The 14,572-nt window shown below is 32.3% G+C and overlaps 2 protein-coding genes across 2 annotated transcripts; both read right to left on the bottom strand.

Annotated features, from left to right (window-relative positions):
* Positions 1-119: 119 nt before the first annotated feature.
* On the bottom strand, positions 120-8,365 carry LOC129287257 (uncharacterized). The gene is made up of 12 exons (XM_054923459.1): positions 8,018-8,365; positions 4,531-5,166; positions 3,757-4,444; positions 3,590-3,669; positions 3,278-3,352; positions 3,013-3,150; positions 2,492-2,623; positions 2,303-2,404; positions 2,093-2,212; positions 1,941-2,006; positions 1,741-1,839; positions 120-1,111 (listed from the first exon to the last, which is right to left on the bottom strand). The coding sequence occupies exons 1-12, from the start codon at positions 8,276-8,278 to the stop codon at positions 1,088-1,090; spliced, it is 2,421 nt and encodes an 806-aa protein (XP_054779434.1). The 5' UTR covers positions 8,279-8,365; the 3' UTR covers positions 120-1,087.
* Positions 8,366-8,483: 118 nt separating this feature from the next.
* LOC129285606 (probable disease resistance protein At4g27220) lies at positions 8,484-11,125 on the bottom strand. Its single transcript, XM_054921355.1, has 2 exons — positions 8,680-11,125; positions 8,484-8,569 (listed from the first exon to the last, which is right to left on the bottom strand). The coding sequence occupies exons 1-2, from the start codon at positions 11,123-11,125 to the stop codon at positions 8,484-8,486; spliced, it is 2,532 nt and encodes an 843-aa protein (XP_054777330.1).
* Between the last annotated feature and the right edge of the window lie 3,447 nt (positions 11,126-14,572).

The raw sequence follows: 14,572 nt of genomic DNA, 5'->3' as shown, positions 1-14,572 counted from the left end.
TGACAAGGAGTCTCCTTGTTCTGTTTATACTTCTTCATCCATACTTTCCATAATAATGCTCCTCATAACATCCTAATGCTTAGCCAAATAGAGTTGAGGTAAGACATCAAGTAGCCAGCTAAAACTTAAAATATTAGTAATCGCATATATGGAAACACTTTTAAGGGGAAACACTCCTTCAATATGGTAGACGAAAACCCCAGGAATAATGTGCACACAACATTGAGTCTTGTACAGGTTTTATTTTGAGTTACAGAAATTTAAATAATGGTTTCCGAAAGTTAAAGCTTTCGACTAAGAAGACTTCCCAACAAAAATGTAGTTTTCTTCAAATTGGCCACAGGGGAAGGCCATTGATTCTCCACCTTCTCTAGTTCTTGCCTTGCTCTTGTTTGGCCATCCACCATGTGGGAACCTTCTTTCTTCACAGCCTCATACTCCTCCATGAATCCTATGGTGTCCCGAACACTTTTCTTCTTTTGTTCCTTAAGAGATGACAGTTTATTCTCAGAGTCTTCGAACTCCTTTTCCTTGCTGTTCAGTTCAGCGTGCAAGCTAGAGATCTTCTCCTTCAAGTCAGCCATACGGTTCTCGGTCTTGGAAATTTCAGAGACAAGGTCAATGGCTACCTTCATCCTTTGAGAATGTTGTTCATGGATCAGCTTCTTTCTTTGTTCAAGCTTGATGAATCTGTCAAGTGTAGAAGAGGCTTGCTTGAAGGAAGATAGAATGTTTTGGGTTTCATGGCGGAGAGATTCTAGTTTGCCTCTAAGGCCATGAGAAGAAGGTTCATTAATCTCAGAACAATGAGTGGACAAGAAGCTGAGAGCGTTCTCAAGGCGATGAGTGTGTTCTTCAGAGTTAGCTATCTGATTGAGATCCATCTTCAGTAAGGATTCTAAGTCAGCAAAGGCCTGAGCCACCTTGTCGTCTTTGAAAGCTGCAATTTTTGGGACACAAGGCATGTCAACTCCCACGTCATCAGCACCTTCCCTCATCATATGAAATAACCTAATGAGATCATCCTCCTCAATTTGTTTGGAGTCCATATAGTTATCATCTTTAATTTCAACATCAATGCAAGTCTCTATTGATTGACCTTGATTTGACCCTGATAAATGGAAAGATGCATCAGTTTTACCTCTTAATAAATATAGTAAGATTGTTTTTATTCTTCAGCTTTTCTAAGCTATGTGGAGACATCAGCATTGGAAGCAACTCAATGTATACTGTAAGAGGATAAATTATTACTTTACTAGATATATTACAAATTTTCCTACCTTTATTAGTTGTATACTGTGAAAAAGTTTTATACAAGTCAATTTAGGTATTGAATTAGAAAGACAATATAAAGACGATGAATTTATAGTGCAAGATTTTTTTTTGAAGTACTTATGTTAATTAAGATTGGTAATTTAAAATTGAAGGAAAAAATTTATGCCTAATGGTAATTTAATAAAGTATAAACCTACTTATGGAGATGTTGTGTCAGAGGAAATATCTAATGGCTTTGATTTTGAACTCCATGCATCTATGTGAATATTTGAAGTAATAGTCTGGGACTTCACATCAGTAGATATTAAAGGGACTTAAAAATCAATAATATAGAAAAATTAGTTTTACCTATAAAATATAATTAAGGAAAACATATAATATCTTGTTTTCCCTATGACATACAACATGTACCAGAAAACCAATGCAATAAACTATGAACTTAATTACTTGCGCAGATTCAGTAACCTTTGAAATATCCATGTTTGGTTGTGAGCTAGCCGCTAACTCTGTGTGAATAGCTGAAGTTGCTATTCGAGGCTTCTTCAGAGTGGAGATTGGTGATATCTAAAACCATAAAAAATAAAAAAATTAGTGAAGTATCAGTAATAGTGCAAAATTAAGTCAATGGGTTGAAAACCGAAAGTAATAATTAGGAGTCCTTTTACTCTTTGATTAGGATCTTCATTGGCCATTGTATTTTCTGCAAGTTCTTCTCCATCATCCATTGATGCCTTTCCACATACCGCCCAAGCAAATGAACAAATAAGCAACATGAGACCTATTTAAAGCTAACATTGATGAAGAAAACTGAATCTACCTTGGCAGAAGTTAATGAGTATACATTTGAGACTTCTAGATTAGAAGGAGTTGATGTTGATGAACTTGCTTTGTCATATTTCTTTGATTGAATACCTTCTCCAACACTTGTTTCAGTATTCTGCACAACAATGAATGAAATAATTAGTTTGATGTTCATATGACAGTAAAGCATTGTAATATAAAATTTTGTAGATTGTTAATTATTAACCTTTTGTGAATCATCAAGGGGCATATCATGTTCTCTTTTTGGTAGTTCTTGTTGATCCAGCATGATTCTCTTGCCCTTACCCACCTGATGAAGCAAATCATCCTAAATGAACATAAATATGAAAAAAAAAACATAAAGTTGTATCATTTAGCATAAATTGACATCCATGAGGAGGGGCTATCTTCTTACATGTAGAGATTCATTTTCTGAAGGAAAAACAAATGTGGGCGATGGCTTGCTTAATTCTAGATCCATGATTTGATTTGGCATGTGAGCTTCATCTAATTTCGAACCTTCTTGAACACTTGGCTTTGTTGTTTCCTTGATAATTTGTTGCATAGCACAAAGTCGTAAATTAATTTTAGCTGGCAGTTATTTCAAAAGTTACTAGCTAAATGTTGCAAAACATAATGAAGTGAAGGTGTTTGCTGGGGATATGTTCTTAAAATATCTAAATTAGATGATGGAGATATCATGGCTGACATATCAAAAATAAGAACTTGTAAAACAATTCCATTCCCTTATGCTTTGGTACTTCATAAACTTACTTGAGAAGATGCTTTATGGGAGGAAGAATCTAATGGCTTTGATTGCTTATCTTTAGGATGTAAATGATGTCCTCTTTCACTCTACATGAACATGTTTGAATACTCACAAACCTACGTAAATTAAATTGATTCATCTAGTACTGTAAAAGATGATAATGTTACCTGTGGAGATTCAATTTGTGAAGGACCACCAAACGCTGCTAGTTTGTTGCATTCTTCTGAATCATTGATTTCATTAGCTTTTATAGCTTCTTTTAATTCTGGACTTTCTTCAGTACTTGCCCCTGTTATTTCCTTAATCTGTAACATATTGGAGACCACAGAGAAATGAAAAGTTCTGGATTTAATTTATTGATATTGTATCAAAATTTGGAAATATATTTGTTGGCATCTTGTGTTAGATTATAGGGAAGGATAATGTACATACATTTGGTGAACCATTATTTTGGTCCGCTCTTGGCCAATTTCTCTTGATAGCCTTCTCTGGCACTTCTCTTAACCTCTGAACAATAACCAAATATATTCAAGAAGATAAAATGAGCTGAAGTCATTCAGTAACAAAAAGTAAATTGTAGAAGACAAAGTCAAAAAAGTTGTGGATTAAATGAATTAAATTGTAGCAAGTTAAATTAGCAAGTAGACAATTTTATGCTTCTATATATTTAGGAGAACTTGATATATTAAGACTGTTTCTGTGTGTGAATCTTTCTTCTCATATCCATTTTATTTTAGTACTTACCTCAAGAAATTGTTCGAAAAAATAATCTTCATCCATGTTGCCCTTTTTACTCACAGAATTTTGAAACCATTCTGCATATCCTACCAAATAAAACAATTCCAAATATCATAGCAAGTATATAGAGCAATTGTAAATATAATTAATTAATTAATCTTTTGGATGCTTACCCTCAGTGAAATCAAAATTAATTGACGTTAAAGAGATCTTGGGACAATTCTTCAAATCACGGTATTTCACTGTCCGAAAATCAATTCCAGGGCAGATATTATGAAGGTTTGGAAGATTATTAAGGACTATCACTAAGAGTTTCGGGAAATAGTCCTCGATGACCAAATTTTCTGATGAGCCCCGCTTCCATACAGATACTTGCTCAAGCTCCGGGGCATCATATATCACCAACATCGAGAGTTGTGGAAGCCTACCACTTGCGGAGATAGAAAATAGCCATTTCAACCTCTTGCAATCTGTCACAATAATCCTATGTAGATTTGGGAAACAACATTCTTGATGATGCGGGTCATCATCATCAGCATCCTCAATAATGTGCTCTAACTCTTCACAATCTGATACCTCTAGGTGTCTCAAACATGGTAGGCTTCTCGAGATAGATGAAGGCAAGATAAATTTCAATTGGTTGCAATCACTGATTGTTAACTTGAAAAGATTTTGAAAGCTCAGATAGTTCTTTGGTCCCACACATATGTTCCTTAAGTTATCCAAGTCATTCAAACTTAAGGTTTTCAAAGTTGAATTCACAGGACTCGCAATTCCAAGTCTTTCAAGATCATAAATTGTTTCCATGTCCAAGGATTCTAAACCAAGATGTTTCAAATTGCATAGGTGCATCCCAATTACCTGTATCATAATATATATATTAGTATCAATCAATCATATAGAAAAACAATCGATTGGAAATTAAGAGGGACGTTAATTTTAATTACCTCTTTTCTTGAGAGTTGTTCTTGTCCTTTATGGCCACTGATAGTTAAATCTATAAGAGATGTTATAGCAAGTTGTGGGCATCCTGATCCAAAAGAGATATCATTTAGGGAGGGTGCTGTCACATAATAGTTTTCAGGGCACATGCTGACCATTTTTGGTACTGCTTCAAGGCATAGTTTGGTGAGAGCTGGGAGATGAATCTTAGCATTATGATTGTCAAGTGAATTATCATCACCATAAGATTTTCCAAACACATATTTCAACTCACAAGCCGCATCAATAAGCATAGATTGCAAGTGCACAAGGTTTGTGGAACAAGAAGCTGGAAATATAGATTCCAACTTGTTACATTTATAGATTTTAACAGAATGTAAGTTGGGAAAGATGGAGTTGGCGTTCATATCATCATCATGACCACAATGCCTCTCGTCAGTTACTATATGCTCCAGTGCATCACACTCCATAACTTTTGATTTTTCCAATGATTTCAACGATGAGGCAATGCATACAGAAAACAGTGACGTTAACTTGGTGATACCTCCAACAATCATCATCTCTCTTAAATTGAATGGGTATAATGGTGGAGTAAAAATTCCGTGAGCTGTATTCCCAACATGTTTCTCCTCCTTTAATGCCTGTAACATTCCTTACAAATGTATCATTTCATCTTCAATAAATTAAAATTGTATGCGTTAACTTGCAAATATATATATATATTTGGTTTCCTGGCAAGTGATGCAAGCCCAAAATATTGGCACAAAAAATAAGAATTAAGACTATAACAGTGTTAGAGATAGGGGATTGAAAAAATATTTTATAAAATCAAAGAACAAAACTTTTGAACCTTACAAACAGTGAGAGGATTAATCACTTAAAGTTTCATGCAATTTTCACACAAGCATAAACTGAACCCAGATCTTAATTACTATATCTTTTAATGGCCCAACATTTGACAATAAAAATAAAAAATAATATTATCGCTTGCTGAAATTTGTTAACAAATGAAATGAAACCACCAAATATTCTTTTCTCAAGAAGTAAACTCCCCAGAACAATCCTCCTTATATATATATATATATATATGTTAATTAACGAAACTTGAGATTGTGGCATAAAAATGCAGTATATACAATCTAAAGCTTGTTAATTATGACTGGGATTTTAATTTTCTGGCGCCCAAAGTGCCTTTTTCTGCAAGACTTTGGACTTTTTTGCAATGTTTTTTTTTTTTTGGCCAACTGAATGGTTCATTCAAACTGAAATCAAACAGCAGTACAACAAAGTCTGAAAGAATAAAGAGAAAAGCCAGCAGAGCAGGAAAAACAGAGCAATGAAAATAAAAAATAAAAAGAAAAAAGCATAAAAGCTAAGGGAAAATGGGAAATCATCCCACGCCAGATCGGTCAACTATACGAGAAGATGCAGCCAAAGATAAATTAGAAAATTATATTTTAAAACAAAAATGATATATACATCTATCTCTTTTTTTTTTTAAATACATCATCCATTTTCTTTCTGAAAATTATTTTTTCATATATGAAACATACACCAATTGTTACTGCTAATTAGGAATGAGAGAACTTTTTTATTGAGCCTCAAGTAAAAAAAGAATTTTTTTTCAAGATGGTTTGTTTCCTCGTAAAGTTTATTTTTGCTATTTTAGGTTTGGGATTAGAAAAGGTACAACCTCATATTAGAGGGCTAGGGGCCTCTAATGTACCCTTTTCTAATACCCCTTGTAATGCCCTAACTTTTAAATTTTATTTTTTATTTTTCTTTGGATCATTGACTTCTACATAAAATAAGAAATATTTAGATATCTTGATGTCTCAAAATGGTGAAGATTTATAATTTTTATGATTTTTTAAAGAAAAATATCACAAATACACCCTTTTATTTTTGAAAAATTATAAAAAATATAAATTTTCACCATTTTGGGACATCAAGATATCCAAATATTTTTTATTTTATGTAAAAGCCAATGATCCAAAGAAAAATGAAAAACAAAATTGAAAAATTGAGGCATTACAAAGGGCATTAGAGAAGAGCACTTTAAAAGCCCCTAGTCCCATATTAGAAGAGATGCTTGATTTGGGAGAGTTGCTGAAAATTACATTTTAACCCTTCTTCTTCTTCTTTTTTAAGAATTACCATTTTTTTGGGAAGAAAACGATCAACTTATATTAACATAAAGAATTACTTTTTGACCCTTCATTTAAACTACTTGAAAAAAGTTATTAATTTTTTATTCCATGTGAGGTATCATGTACTTTCATTAGTCTAATCTAACATGGCAAATGTAATCTCCGTTAACAAGATAACATAGAAAACTAACAGCAAGGGCTCTACAGTCAAAGGGATAGGAGTCAGCTTCCACTGCGCTGCGACTCCTTTGAATCTCTAACAATATCAAGATTGTTTAGATTTAATCTTGATAGTTTAGATTTAAATTTATTTATTTTTATTTTTATTAAAATAAAAAATTATAAATTTTTTAATACATCTAGTCATTACCAATATAGACAATAAATATTTAATTTAAATTGATCAAATTTAATATTAAAATTTTTTATTTTTTTTATAAATTGACTATCAAGATTTATTTTGGATGATCTAGATTTAATGTTAAAAAATTTATAATTTTTATTTTGATAAATAAAATATTAAAAATATAGATAATCTTCTAATCTGCATTTCGTCCGGAGTAAATCTGTGTAGTCAATTTATGAAAAAAATATAATATCAGATTTTCAGCTTCCTGATTAAATATGTATTATTCAAATTGGTGATGATCACATTTATTAAAAATTTTAATTTTAATTTTAATAAATATAAAATTTAAATTTAAAACTCTAAATATAAGTCATTTAGATTAAATCTGAATGATTTAGATACTTATAGAGAATCAGGGGAGGCCTAACGGAGAGATGGTGTAGGAGAGAAGCTGACTCCCAAAAGATAATACTCTAAGGATGCTAATTTTAAATTAAAATTTGAAATGTAAGGGGGGTTAATTTTAAATTAGGCATTATAACCAACTTGATGAACACATTTTTCTTAAGTAGTGAGCGATTATCTACTCCATTGATTCATTTTTTTTAATGAACTCTACTCTATTAATCTTAATGTAAAAAAAAAAAAACATATGTCTTATTAATACAATGCCTACACTTCAAACAAATATATGAATTCATCTTCAATAAGTTTAAAATGTTTGTATATCATATTAATTATTTTCTTTTTGTTTACCCCCTCGAAGGATCGTAGCACCATAGGAGGATGTGAAAACACAAGGGACGAGACATTTTAATCTATTTTAATTTTCTAAAAAAATTATAACCAGAGAAGTTTTGTTCTCATTTCTCATCAGACATAAATTTTACTGCATTTCAGATACTATATTAATTAATTCTTAATTCCAAGAAGAGAAACATTAGTGTATATATATGTATATATAAAGAGAGAGGGAGGAACGTGTATATGTACCTGGGAAGTAGTGGGATCTGACTGAGTTGTCTCGGACATAGATAGATCATCTTTATTTAAAGTGCTTGATTGTGGCAAAAAACAGCATAAAGGACCCCAAGAGACATTGTGACTCGAACTCTTGTCTTTTACCTTTGACACCTCACTTGCATTTGCTGTTGATTTTTTTGGGAGGTAACATTCTGGATATATGTCCACAAATTCTGGAACACTCTTAATAGACATTACTTTCAATGAACATAATATGATTTCTTTTTGCATTTGATATAAACCTTCCTCTCCTAGATATTGCCCAAATATGTATTTTATCTTGCCACACCAAGAAATCTCCACACTTTCTAGTAAAGGAAGATCTTCACATAAACAAATTGGCAATATGAACTCCAATTCATCACACCAGCTAACATAGAGGAGTTTCAATTTGGGAAACATTGATTCATGACTACTCTTTTGTTTAGGATCTTTATCATCCACTTTCTCCTCTATTGATGATCCCTCTTCCCTTAATATGCATTTCAGCTGAGAACAATAACTGATCTTTAATGTTTCTAGCTGCTTTAGAGTTTGAGCAGTGGACCGATGAAACATGCATGTCATTGAACAGTTCATTATTTCTATAAATTTAAGGTTACCCAGCTCTAGCTTACCCTTAATTAATGCACCTTCCATCATTCGACAATGCCTTAACTCCAGCTTTTCTAGTTGCTTGAGAAAGCCATCAGGATAACGACCACAACATATTTCTCTTATCGTCACCTCATTAAGTTGCAATTCAAGTAACTTGGAGAAGATATTCACACCAGATTTAAGTTGAAGATTCTCAGCAAGGACCAAACACTTTATTTCAGACCAAGATGTCAAAGAAAGCTTGATTAAGTCACACATAGCTCCATGTTCAATTGAAACAATGCCAGGAATAAGACTGTTCTGACCCGTTTCAACATCTTCTTTTAACTTTAGAATCTCTGCTCTTGTTGCTAATGACTTCATCAGTTCTTTGGAGAATATAAATTGTAACTTGTCTGGTTTAAAACTCTTTTTTATTGAAATATCCAACCGAGGAGAATAAAAATAAGAGAAGTCACCACCATCTATATGATATCTTTGATATTCTGGAAGGGATGTAATTTGAGAAACCTCTTCGTCCTCGAGCATATGATCCTCATTCAAAACATAATACAATTCTTCTAGTTGTGAGCATCTTGTAATCACTTCAAATGGATTATTCCTTTCAATCGAGCAATGTACCAAGCCTAAATATCTCAATGTTTTAAGCTCACTAACTCCATTAGGTAGTTCAATTATTAAACAATTAAACAATTCCAGAGTCTCCAGCATTTGTAAGTTTTCCAGCACAGATATATCACCTAATTCCCAATTGGTGAGGGACAGAGTTTTGATATTTTTTAGTGACTGAATTGATTTTGGCAATGACAGAGCTGAAGTTCTCCCAAACTCAATCTTAGAAAACAAAAGCAACACCTTAAGACTCTTCATACTTCTAAAGAATTCACTTGGAACTTTCAAAGAACCAATTTTATTGATCCATATTAAGAGAACCTCAAGTTGTCTTCCATCAAAACAATTCGAAAAGTCATCTATGATACAGGATGAATATTTCATATTCTCCTTCAATTTTTTCTTAGAATCCTCAATCACTTCAATCTCATTATTTGCTATCTCCAGGGCCACTTCGTGAATTACATCATGCATCTTTACACATTCTTTACCAGCCTTCAACAATAAAGAAGAATTTATGAGCTTGTTTTTAACCACATTCACTTGACTTCTTGCTATATTATATTTGTCAACTTCTCCAAAGAGGCCTATACCTATAGCAATTTTGCTTAAAAGCTCTACAGGTATTTCGTAAGCTTTTGGGAATATTGAACACAACAAGAAGAGAACCTGGGCTTTTCTATCTTTTAGAGAAGTATAGCTTAACTTTAAAGAATTATAAAACCTCATTGCAACTTCATCAACAATCTTGTGCCTTGATGGTTCAGTATTTCTTAGTGCTATCAAAGAATCCTGCCATTCTTTTATAGGCCAGTCTCTTAAGGTTTTTGCCACTGCTACAATGATAACTGGTAATCTTCCACACTCATTCACAATATCCAATGCCACTTTTTTCAAATCATCAGGACAATCCTGACCAATTTCAATAGCATGAAAAAGGAAAAGATTCAATGCATCTTTCTCAGGTAAGGCATCTAGGTGAATAATCTTCCTTTTTTGGCAATCCATTTGGGTACAAACATTCTCATTACGCGTGGTTAGCAAAATATTACAGGTACCCTTGCGATGGAAGCCAGGCTGAATCCCTATGCTCTCAAGATTGAGCTTTTCCCAGACATCATCAAGTATTATGAGTACCCTCCCAGCATTCGCAATCTTGGTCCATATTTGTTGCGCATGTGTTAATTTCTTTTCTTCCTCTAATTGCAATCCCAATTGCTTCGCAACATCATCTCGAATCCTTTTTTCATCCACAGGGGTAGACACATTGGTGAAGATGACTTTGTCGAAGGGCTTTGATTCAACTTGTTGCCCAACTTCTTTTGCCATTGTGGTTTTCCCCGTTCCTCCCATTCCTTGCAATCCAATCATATGATTGTGTTCATCTTTAATTTCCGCCTTAAGTCGTTCAAATTTCAAAGCTCTGCTCTCAAAGTGTAGAAACTCTTGAGAATGATATGCCATGCCTGGAGCTCCAACTAAATGGGCAACTTGAGGGAAGTTCTTGCGTTGACGAATTAGTGTTTGAATCTCTTTCTTCGCACTCTCTAGCTCCTTGGCTCGCGAATATTGGGAAAAGCAATTGACACAGAAACCAAACCATTTCTTTGGTTTACTGTCTTTGTGAATAATGCCATCCCCTTCTTCAAGCCAGTGCTGAACTACAGGGTCAACCTCAGTTTCATTTCTTGTTTTAGCTTCTTCTATTTCTTTACGCATACTCTCCACTTCAGCTGACAATCTTCCCTTTTCCCTTTCAAAACCTTCAACATAACTATTGTAACAACACAAATATGGCAGCTCCTTCATTCCTAAATCAACCAATCTTTCGGCACATGTTGTTGCAATATTGGCACCAATCTCTGCCATCTAACATGCATAAGAGATTAAGTTACAAAAGTAACTTGACCAAGATACCTAGGTACACTAGCACAAGTAATTTAAAGGGTTTCTAAAACGTGCAAGAGGATCACCTATAACTTTACAGATCAACTATCTTGGAGAATATTTTTTGAATGGATTAGGAATATATCTTAGACCAAGATATGTACCTAGATATATAACAAACCTACTCTTATGTAAGATATCTACGACACGAAAGAGACATATCATATACAGTCTATGATCTGCAAGTCTCATCACCTCTTCAAACAAGGCATCTAGTCTACGATGTCTTGCTAGGAGAGGATGATTGTACTTTTAAACTTAGTTTAATCTTGATGGCTTTGGCTTCCTAAGAAGGGCATCCAGTGCAGAAAATTCTTATGGAGTGATTCAAAACATGAGATCATAAGCATTATCAAATGGAGATCAAATAGGGAGTAATATACCAATTTGGACCATTAAATCTAGGGATGGCCACTTCTCTACCAAATCTACCTATTTCAAAAATAGAGGATATCAAAAAGATTAAGTTTTTTTGTTGGTTAGCTCTTAAGATAGATAGAGATTAACAATGAGTGACAAATGGAAATTTATAGGAAATCACTAGGAAAGGAAGCTTCTGCTTTAGAACTGAGATGTCTCTATGATGCTTGTGAGATGTGGAGTTAATGTTCTTTCTAGATGGCAAGTGCCTTTGTTAAGCTCCTCCCTCCCTCTGTGTGTGTGCAAAGAATGGGTTTGGAGAGGTTTATGCACTGTAACAACACCAACACCAAACCTTATTTTATTTGATGGGATCAGTTACATGAATTACATGATGCTATCGCCTAATGCCATCATACGTTATATATAATAAGAAGTGAAATTAGCGACTGAAAAAAATTCATCACAATCTTTGTGACAAGTTTAAGAAGGATTTGTTGTAAAATTCATTGCAAAAAAATTTTACAAGAAATTTTGTAATGAATTTGTCTTGGATTGTGCAAGGAAAATCACCCCTCCGGGTAAATTTTGTAAAAATATAACATTTTGTTATCATGAGATTATTTTTGTGGGGTGTATATCTTTATAAGGTGCTTTGAAAAACTATATATGTCTTAACCCAACAACTTTGATATGGGACAAAACTTGTTCTGAAGATAAAGTATTAGTAAGTTTGCATATGTTTCAAATTTGATATTTTCCATCTAATTTTTTATTCTAGTATAGCTTTTCAAAACACAGTGATGTTTCCGATCATTTGATGAACCACAAATATTTGAAGGAAAAATATTGTTTGATGATGAAACATAAAAAATTTGACTAACTAATTAAAAGAATATTAATAGATCTCTAGAGTTAGAAACATTATTTTGTCCAACAATATATATGAAAATTTTTTTATCAACTTTAAAAAAAAACATAACTATTTTTAAAGCAAAACTCGATCATGAAAGAACAAATTAAATGATGTAAAGAACATAATTTGAAAGACAAAATGTTTTAGGCAGGGAAAAGAGGGGAAGAGAAAATTATATATATATATTTGTGTGTGTGTGTGTGTGGCCAATTCAAAAAGAGAAAATTAAAAGATAAAAAAAATTGATGAAATGTGAAGAAAATTGGGAGGCTAAAAATGTAAACTAAAATAATTAAAGGAAAAATGTAACTTTTAATCCATGAACTTTTCTTTAATTATTGATTCAATCTTTAAACTTAGAGTTAAAACAACTCAATTCTTATGACTTCTACTTAACTAAATTTGTGAATTCTGTACAAATTAATACAAAAGGTCCACTCTTATTATTTATAGGGTAAAAGAAGTCTACGAAATATTTCAATGAATAAATGAACACCATGATTAAAATATGTATACTAACTTGGATTCAAGAACTGCCAATTAGAATCTTCACTACATTTAAGCTCCACGTGATTAAAACAGCCAAGATCTGAGAAATAAAAAATATGACAGTTTAAGATATTAATTAGCTGCATGAATATAATTAAAATTAAAGATAAAACTGAGAGGACTTAAAAAGACTAAGCATATTGAAAAATGCTATAGCTCCTCATGTGCAAATATATAATAAAAAATATCATGAAATACAAATACTTGCCTCTCTTCCAGAGATTTCTATGGCATTTTGCTGCAAAAGTCTTTGATAGAGTCTCCTTTTGTTTCTCTTTCTATTTATTTTTTTGGATTTTTTTTTAAGAAGAACGTCACCAGCGATGATTAATGGAAGGAAAAATCAATCGAAGAGTTTAAACACAAAAGAAGAAGAGCGCACAAAAGTATTAAGAAGCAGAAATTGCAATGATTGGATAGAGAATTTGAACACAAAAGACTTGATTTCTTTTTCTTTCTTTCCCCTTTTTTTCTTGTTCGGAGAAGGTGAAGAACAACTACATAATAAAGACTAACAGAGATGAGAGTAAATAAAGATCAAATTCAAATACAAGGAAATCAGTCTTTTAAAAGAGGTCCCTTCAATGAAGAAACGACCTTTTTTTTTTTCTCTTTTTGTTTTTGCAAGAAGATCAACAAAACAACTTTTTATGAACAGAAAATTGAAAAATTCAAGGGAAGAAGGAGGAAATCAAATACATAATTGGTTGAAGAAGAAGAATTTTTTTCCTTTTCTTTTTCAGACAAGAATAACAGTGAAGAACTGTCAATTAACAGCAAGAAAAGTGAAACAAAACACTCAAGTGAGATTGGATGGACATATGAGAACTAACAAGGAGTACGATGAATAACGAGGAAAGATAATCAAAGAAAGACTTTAAACTCAAGTGATGGAAGCAGAAACTGTAATAATTGGATGTGAGTTAACTCTGAATTTTGAAATATTGTAGCATAGAACTAGGACACTACAATTTATAGTGTGTGTGTGTTGGACTCTGTTGATAACTTGATGTATGGTTTAGGTATATATTATGTACTTAATTTCAAGACACCAATTTACATTTGTTAAGAGATATGTTACTTCATATATGGTTTAATGGATGCTTGACTTTTGAAACATTGAAGTAAGGTATTATCCTCCAAGAAACAATTTTCCTTTTGTTGAGAATTACTTGATGCCTTTAACTTTGCTTTCCTAGATTGAACCTTTTTCTTGCCTAGTGTAAGGCCTCATGTAGATTTATTAAGAATTTGTTAAGGTAGAGTTTGAACTGATGGATTTAAATTTGAATTTTAGATTTGATATCTTGGATTTCAAATATCATATTTGAAATCCATATATTTACAGTAATTTATTTAAATAATTTAAAAAATTTCAAAGAAAGAAGAGAGATGAACTAATATTCAAAATGAAAATGAAAAAAAAATTAAAAATGACAAGTTTATTTTTATTTTTTAATTGACAAGAAATAAAAAAAAATATAAGAGTCATAGAGGTATCAATAGTAAAAATGCAAAGAAAATAATATGTTTAAAATGATTGA

The sequence above is a fragment of the Prosopis cineraria genome, unplaced genomic scaffold (assembly GCF_029017545.1).
Source record: "Prosopis cineraria cultivar Desert tree isolate PC_DT_omini unplaced genomic scaffold, ASM2901754v1 PC11, whole genome shotgun sequence".
Classification (NCBI taxonomy): domain Eukaryota; kingdom Viridiplantae; phylum Streptophyta; class Magnoliopsida; order Fabales; family Fabaceae; genus Prosopis; species Prosopis cineraria.
Note: the sequence above shows the minus strand (reverse complement) of the source record. Positions and strands in the feature narration are given on the sequence as shown.

Excerpts from the sequence above, each read along its gene's own strand:
- LOC129287257 (XM_054923459.1), bottom strand. The coding sequence starts at position 8,278 with ATGCAAAAAGAAATCATATTATGTTCATTGAAAGTAATGTCTATTAAG. Across the intron at positions 4,445-4,530 it reads AACAACTCTCAAGAAAAGAG|GTAATTGGGATGCACCTATG; the intron begins GTAATTAAAATT and ends ATTATGATACAG. Across the intron at positions 3,353-3,589 it reads TTTTCGAACAATTTCTTGAG|AGGTTAAGAGAAGTGCCAGA; the intron begins GTAAGTACTAAA and ends GTTATTGTTCAG.
- LOC129285606 (XM_054921355.1), bottom strand. The coding sequence starts at position 11,125 with ATGGCAGAGATTGGTGCCAATATTGCAACAACATGTGCCGAAAGATTG. Across the intron at positions 8,570-8,679 it reads GCATTGTCGAATGATGGAAG|CTAGAAACATTAAAGATCAG; the intron begins GTGCATTAATTA and ends ACTCTAAAGCAG.